This window comes from Tyto alba, unplaced genomic scaffold (assembly GCF_018691265.1).
Source record: "Tyto alba isolate M040663 unplaced genomic scaffold, T.alba_DEE_v4.0 Super-Scaffold_5, whole genome shotgun sequence".
Lineage (NCBI taxonomy): Eukaryota > Metazoa > Chordata > Aves > Strigiformes > Tytonidae > Tyto > Tyto alba.
Window position 1 is genome coordinate 2,550,285 of NW_024881326.1, and position 7,656 is coordinate 2,557,940.

Consider the following 7,656-nt stretch of genomic DNA (forward strand, 5'->3'; position numbering starts at 1 on the left):
GGATGTGGGGATGCAGGCTGTCCTTGAGCAGAGCTGGCCCTGGGAGCCCAAACCTGCGGCCAGAGCGTGGCTGAGCCCGACCCCCACGATAAGAACCCTAAAAACCACCCGGGCCAAACCTGCCGACGCAAAGATTTTGGGGTGCAGCGCCCTCAGGGTCTCTTCCCTTGAACCATCCCGTGTCCCCTTGGTGCCTGCACCCCTCCGAGGCTGCTGCTAAATGGGGGAGCCCTCGCAGCAGCTGGATGTGCCATTGCAACGGTGCAATGAGACGCAGTGTCCCCACCCCAGACAACCCCAATATATCTCATTTTGGTGTGGGAAGGTCTTGCACATCTCCGCAGAGCAGGGCAGGCTGGGACCTGGGTGCTGCAAAAACCAACCGTCCACCCGTAGCTCTGCAAGAGGTGAAAGTAGGGTTGGAACGGTGCTGCTGCGGGCAGGATGGCAGGGATCGCTTCTGCACGCCAGGCCCTCCAACAGGTCCACTCCAGCTATGTGAGAGAGATTTTTTTTTAGCCAAATCAACTGTTTTTCAACAAAGCCAGATAATTTTATAAGCCAGACTCCTGCCTGCCTGCCTCCACCTTCCCCACTGGTTTGACATCAGCACCTCAACCCCCCCCCCCCAACCCCATCCCTGGGTCCTGGTCCTTCCTCCTGCCGGGCTGGGAGGTTGGAGCCCCGCAGCCGATGCGGTGCCGGGAGAGGTTCCCGCTCTCCAGCAGCAGCAGCGATGACAAAACGGCCTAATTTCCACCCCGTAGCTGCAAAGATGATGCAAAGCCTTTGAATGTAGGACTTCACGCACTCTCCAGCAGCGCGCGGCCCCTGACGGCCCCGTTTTGAAGAGGCTGGCGGGCGCAGCGTGCTTGTTTGCCACCCTGATTAGTCAGCACTGCTAATTATAGCCGCGCTTTTCCTTCTTATAGCTCTTCAAGCACCGCTGGAGTAATAGGGAACAACAGAGGCGCTGAAATAAGTCTGTGTCCGCTCGCTGCGGAAAAGATGCCGCTATAAATACAGGGGTGAATTTCCACGCTCGGTTTGGGGGGTTTCAAGGCAATGCGCTCGTGGGTTCGCCGGCTCGGCTGCGGGATGCTCTGGCAGGAGTGGGAGCTAGGGTGGGAAAAGCTCATGAGATGCAGGGAGGTCGTGATGTTTCCCCGCGGAAAAGGAATAAAGCCGATTTTAATGCTTTTTAGAGACGAACCAAAAACGATGGGGAGTTACATGGGATGTATTTTATCGAGCGTGTCGCAGGCGTGGTTTTAGTACAGCCCATGGTGGGTGGGGGAGGTCCAGGGCATTTCGGTCGCTGTTTGCGAAACCAACACGCAGCGGTGAAAGTGCTGCCAGCCCGTCGGCTTTTGCAGATTATTGGCGGCGGCGTTATTCCTCTTGGTGAGCTGTGTACCACCCGTTATGTCTGTTAAGCGTCAGCCCTTACGCAGATGTTTGTTACTGGTGGGCTCTGCCTTGGATAGCCAGGTCATTAGTGATTGCCACCCCGGAACCCACCCAGGCGTTCGTTAGCTCCCACCTAATCACCACGAGGACCTGGCTATAGAAATAGCTGCAGTGAAGCGAGTCAGAGATGGGGATAGAGATTCAGCGGCTCCCAAGTTCTTCGCCTGCCTTTCAGGCAGCCACGTTGCCTTGGGTTTTAACCAAAAAACCAGAATTTCTGCGGCAGGATGAGACCCAGGTCAAGCCCTGCTGTGGGTTGGTAGCACCCCACGTCCCAGCGGAGCAGTGCTGGGCGAGGACCATGAGTGGGGTTTAGCACTGAGCTCCCTCCCAGATGCCAAAAGCCGAGGAGGAAGATGAGAAGTGAAGGTGGGAAATGACAAGGGAAAACGTTCTCCTTGCTGAACGGCATTCCCAGGTGAGGCTGGTGGCCTCTCACTGCGTAATTAAAGCGTCAGGCTTTTGCTGGTGTCCTTGATTAGCTTTGCTTTGTACTCCTTGCTATGAAGTCTGTAATTTGAATATAGATAAAGCATACTTAACGTATTGACAAAATGTTCTTGCAGACGCCCAGGGAGCTCAGAACATCATACACAACTATAAAAGGCAGATGCTCAAATACTGCAGGTCTGATGCACAGGTTCAACGCCGCTCCCATTCGGGGCAGCTCTGGAGGCGGCGTGCCTCGCTTTAAAAATGGCCAGATAACGTCATTTTTTGTCACCGGTGCCTTAAGGAAACTACAACACTCCTGGGGTGCCCCAGCAGCCCCGGCACAGACAATTTCCCTTTTCAGACAGACAGACAGACAGACGTGGCAGCTCTTGTGCAGCTGCCAAATCCTGGCAGCCCCGCGCAGGCACCAGCACCACTGCCAGGGTCTAGGGGCACCCTAAAACCTCCAAAAAAAAAAGAGGAAAAGCGTCAGTTTTTCCGCCAGTGCTTCCCAGTGTGCCGCCAGCCTCACACACGGAGAGGGGGGGGTGGCACAGCCAGGTGGTGAAACCCCCAAAAAGCTTGATGGGAGATGTGGAGCCGCTCCCCACCCTGGGTTGGAGGGCAAGCAGCCCCGATTTCTGGGTGAGGAGCCCGTTGAGGTGAGTGCATGGAAAAGGGGCACTTCTTGAGCGGAGGGGGGATAATACCTGCAGGGTCTGCTGCTCGCTGCGGGACGTGGGAAAAACATCTTGGGATTGTGCCGGCCTCATGGTAGGATGTGGAGGGGAGGAACTGAAGGTGGGGAAGGGAAGCAGCGGGGTGGTTTGGGACTACCTGGGCCACCGTGTGCTCTGGGGATCAACTGAGAGATGTGGGGGTCTGGGCGAGTGAGGCTGCGGGGGGGTGGGATGCTGGGGGGAGCGGGAGGTCCAGGCCAACCACCGGCGAGACCCCGAGGTTTGGGGTCGGCTGAGAGCCGTTGGGGTGTGGGCGTCTGCGCGAGAGGCGGCTCCGGGTGAGAGGATCCAAGGGCTGGACTGGGGCAACTGGGTGTCTGAGGGTACTTACCGGAGCTGCGTGTGCCCGTCCCTGCCCAACCTCACGGCTGGCTGGACCCGGAGCTGCAGCAGCTTCCCCTCTGCTGGGTGGGGGATTCGGCAGCCCCTCGGCTCGTGGCCTCGGCTTCGGCAGCCTGGCTGGGCTGAGGCCGCCCGCGCTCAGCTCAGCCTGGGGGCCCTGGGTGGGCTGTGTCCCCGCAGAGCACCTCACACGGCCATCGCAGCCCCCCTGCCCCAACACCTCGACCCGGCCCGTCGCCGGCACCCACCTCCCGGCAGAGGCAGCTGCCGATGGGAATCACTCAAAGCTCCTCACCCGCCTCCCCCTTTCCCCGGGCGGTGCGTAATTACTGGGAGCGGGAGCGAATTCATTCAGCTCTTCGCTCAGATTCCCTCCGCCCCTTTTCATGCTGCTCATGTCACTCGGCACACAACGGCGCTCAGTCACGCGGCCGGCGGCCCCAGGTAGATGACGATTCCAGTCCCCTGGGACGGGGCTCATCCTCATTAAGAACCCAGATGCTCCTAACTGGGACGATTGGGTTCCGCCAAAACCACCGATATTCACCTAAATATCTTTGCGCATCAGGAGCTGGAAATCCTCCCTGGCATCGAGCTCGCTGCACTGCATAGCTACAGCCTGGAAGAGAGAGGGGGATGAAAGAGTAAAGCTGGAGTGTTATGAAACCAGTAGGAAAGGGGGGGGGGGGGGGGGGGGGGGGAAGGTGTAGCTGAAATATTGCGGATCTGGGAGCTGAGCATCCCTGCTTTGAAGATCCTGTTCCTGAGCTGAATCATGGAGCCATTTGTGTCCGGAAAAATTAATCGTGTCTTTGGGATTTGTTCCTTTCCAGGCTGATGCTTTCCCAAAGAGTCAGGAAGAAAGCCTTGGGGGTGGGGGGGGGGGTGGGGGGGGGGGGCTGCTGCGGTGCAGGGAGGGGGACAGACCCCCCCCGCACCCACTGTCCTCGGGCAGGCCCCCCCCCATACAGGAGGGTGGGTGCTGGTCTGGGCAGCCCAGGTGAAGCTCCCAGGGGTTGATCCTCCTCACCCCAGCATTTACGCCGGCTGGAGGGAAGCCAGTGCAGGGCGAAGGCTCTGGGGTGCCATGTCCCCCCCGCGGGGGGATGCATCTACCCCAGCCTGGCTGCCCAGGACCCCCCAATCACCCCTGGCTGCTGGCTCTTGGGGGTGCAGGGGGACCAGCACCGCTGTCCCTGGGCATTGCCCTTGAAGAGCGGGTCGGCTGAGCCACGCCGTGCCGGATCATACCCCCCCCCCCCCCCCTTTTTCCCCTTCAGATCCCCGCGTCCCTCGGCACAAGCGGTAAAAATAAACCTCGCCTCTGCCTGGCTGGCACCCAAACCGCATCCGCAAAACGCAGGTGCGGGGGGCCCCGACCTTGGGGAGGTGCATTGGGGTGAGGGGGGGGTGGGAGAGCTCATGAATGAGCGGCGGGGCGGGTGCAAGCATGGGGTGGGGGCATGGGTGCAGGCATGGGTGCGCGCACCCCCTCGTGCCTGCGGGTGTGGATGGGGCTGTGGAGCAGGGAGCCAGCCTTGTTGTTATTCTGATCACAGCGGCTCTGATTCACAGACTTGGATCATGAATATAAGTGAAGACTTTGACGTCAGAGTTGAGATTTATCAGCAGATCCAATGGGGCAGGAATATTAAGTGCGAGTCGATGCCAGCTATCTGCCAACGTTATTAGCAATGCTCGCCGAGGAATGAGGCTTAACACCAAGGACTGGGAAGGAAAAAATAAAAACGGGGGGAAGCAAGCTGAAATTCAAGCATTAAAGCCAGGTAAAACAACAACCCTCGGCGGTCACGGCTGCCCCCCGGCTGGGCTGCATGCGGGAAAGGGGGGATGCCAGCGGCGGGGGCCGGCAGCGGGCTGCGGGCAGAGCCCCCCCCCCGCCCCCGACCTTCACACCTCAACGGGGGAACAGGGGGGGGAGAGGATTTACTCTGCAAGGGGGGGACCGCACCGAGCAGGGCAGGATCTTGCAGTTGTTTGCAACCGGCTGGGAGCATCTTGCACCAGTCTTTTCCAAAGGAGGGGAAGGGAGGGAGAAAGGAGAAAGTTAACGCAGGTTGTCCCTTGTCGCTGCCTTCTCCTTTCATCAGCAGCTCCACAGCCATGCGAGGGCTGGCCTATTAATAGTATTTATTTTTACTCACTGCACGCAAAAAAGAAAGGGCTGCGGAGGGGCGGGGGGGTGCGGTTTTGCGCTATAAATAGGCGGCAAAAGGTAGCTGTGCCCCGCGGAGAGGGGGAGGACGGGGCAACCGCAGCGTGTTTTTCCCCGGCGGCGGGGTGCGCAGCGCCTGCGGATCCTGCGCGGGGCAGAGCGCATGGAGGCTGCGGCCAGCAGCGGGGCGCTGAGTTGTGTTCGGCCTCAGCCCGTCGGGAGGAGCAAGAGCTAGCGGCCAGGCTTCCCCCGGGCGAGGGGTGCGTGTGGGGCCGGGGGGGGGGGGGGGGGGTAGGGGTGGAGTGAGGGGGGGGGTGACTGCCCGGGGAAGCTGCAGTTGGGTTGGGGGGAGGCGGCTTGTGGCGGGCGGGGGCGGCTCGGGGCGGAGGGTCCCGGGGCTCGGAGAAGGGCGGGGGGGGGGGGGATGTCCCGGGGCTCGGGATGGAGCTCCGGGGGGTCGGGGCGGGGCTCCCCGGAGTTCGGGGCGGGGAGTCCCGGGGCTCGGGGCTGAGGTCCCGGGGCTCGGTGCGGGGCTCGGCGAGGGGGTCCCCGGGCTCGGTGCCCGCGTGGGTCGCCGGAGCCCCTCAGCGCATCCCTCTCCCTTCTCTCCCCAGCGATGCTGCACGGCCCCGCCGCTATGGGGGAGCCGTGGCAGCCGCAGCAGCCGCAGCAGCCGCAGCAGCAGCAGCAGCAGCAGCGGCTCCCGGGGCTCGGCAACGCCTCGGAGCCCAGCGCCTGGCCGGGGACGGCGGCCCCGGGGGGCAGCGGGCCCGGTGGGGCCGTGAGCCCGTGGGACATCGCGTTGTGCGCAACGGGGACGGCGGTGGCGGGGGAAAACGCGCTGGTGCTGGCCGTGCTGTTCTACACGCCGAGCCTGCGGGCTCCCATGTTCCTGCTGATCGGTAGCCTGGCCCTGGCCGATCTGCTGGCCGGGCTGGGGCTGGTGGCCAACTTCGCCGTGCGGTACCTGCTGCGGCCGCCCAGCGAGGCGGCGGAGCTGGGGGCGGCGGGGTTGCTGCTGGCCGCCTTCTCCGCCTCCGTTTGCAGCCTCCTGGCCATCACCGTGGACCGTTACCTGTCGCTTTACAACGCGCTCACCTACCACAGCGAGCGCACGTTGGGCTTCACCTGCGCCATGGTGCTGCTGATGTGGCTACTGTGCCTGGGCGTTGGGCTACTGCCCCTCCTGGGCTGGAACTGCCTGCGGGACCAGAGCGCCTGCAGCATCCTGCGGCCCGTCACCAAGGACAACGCGGCGGTGCTGGCCGTCACCTTCCTCCTCCTCTTCGCCCTCATGATGCAGCTCTACCTGCAGATCTGCAAGATCGCCTTCCGGCACGCTCAGCAGATCGCCGTGCAGCACCAGTTCATCGCCACGGCGCAGGCCACCTCCACCCGCAAAGGGCTCTCCACCCTCTCGCTCATCCTCGGCACCTTCGCCCTGTGCTGGATCCCCTTCGCCATCTACTCTCTGGTGGCCGATTCCAGCTACCCCGTGGTCTACACCTACTCCTTGGCTCTGCCCGCCACCTGCAACTCCCTCATCAACCCCATCATCTACGCCTTCAGGAACCCCGACATCCAGAAGTCGCTCTGGCTGGCCTGCTGCGGGTGCATCCCCTCCACATTCTCCTCCAGACCAAGGACATCCAGCGACGTGTGAGGACCGAGCACGGAGCGACCCGCGCTCCCTCGCTCTCCTCCTCTTCTTCTTCTTCTGTCGTTATTTTTTCCTACCGGGAGGAACCACACACCACCCCCCCCACACACCACCACCCCCCCTCCCCCCGGCCAGCACATCTCGTTCCATGAAAAGATGGCCAAAAAGAGAAAAAAGGAAAAGGGAAAAAGAAGGGGGAAAGAAAGAGAGAGAGTAGAATGATAATGGTTTCCTTTAGAAATGTTATTTTCTTACACATTTTATTTTTTATTTAAAAACACAAAACACCAAAAAAAAAAAAAAAGAAAAAGGAAAAAAAAAAAAAAAAAAAGGAAAAAGGAAAAAAAAAAAAAAAAAAGAAAGAAGATCTCCGTACAATGACGTTTGTCTCCTCTCGGGGTAAGGAGCCAGGGGGGCAGTGGGCTTGCCGGCCGGGTGGCTTCCACCCCCCGGGGACATGTCCCACGAGTGGCAGCGGCCGGGAAGGCCACAGGAGTGTGTGTGTGGGGGGTGTCGGGGCAGGGAGTCTGTTCCCCTCACGGTGGTGCTGGTCCCCACGCGTGGGGTTGTTATGCGGGGCGCCCATCCCCCTAAAATCAGGTCTTGCAATGCTATGCAATAATCCGGGGGGGGGGGGGGAAGGGGGGGAGGCGGGGGGGGCGGGGGGGGCGGCGTTCAGCACCGCGGGGGCGGACAGCTCCGGCTCGGGGGGGGCCGGGGGGGGGCGTGGAGGGGACCTGTTTGGGGGGGGGGGGGGGTCGGGGACGGTGCCTGTTTCTATGGCGTTTGCGAAGCACTTTGAGACCCCGCGGGGCGAAAGGCACTTTAGGGGA

At 61.5% G+C, this 7,656-nt stretch overlaps 1 protein-coding gene across 2 annotated transcripts; it reads left to right on the forward strand.

Annotated features, from left to right (window-relative positions):
- Positions 1-2,294: 2,294 nt before the first annotated feature.
- LOC116959286 (G-protein coupled receptor 12-like) lies at positions 2,295-7,445 on the forward strand. Of its 2 annotated transcripts, XM_042807252.1 has the most exons (4): positions 2,295-2,567; positions 4,268-4,350; positions 4,563-4,774; positions 5,778-7,445. In XM_042807252.1, exons 3-4 carry the CDS (start codon positions 4,696-4,698, stop codon positions 6,824-6,826), a joined length of 1,128 nt encoding a protein of 375 aa, XP_042663186.1. In that variant the 5' UTR covers positions 2,295-2,567; positions 4,268-4,350; positions 4,563-4,695; the 3' UTR covers positions 6,827-7,445. The 2 variants fall into 2 exon arrangements, with proteins under 2 accessions (XP_042663186.1, XP_032839335.2); XM_032983444.2 differs by lacking the exons at positions 2,295-2,567; positions 4,268-4,350; positions 4,563-4,774 and adding an exon at positions 5,302-5,423.
- The last annotated feature ends 211 nt before the right edge of the window (positions 7,446-7,656 follow it).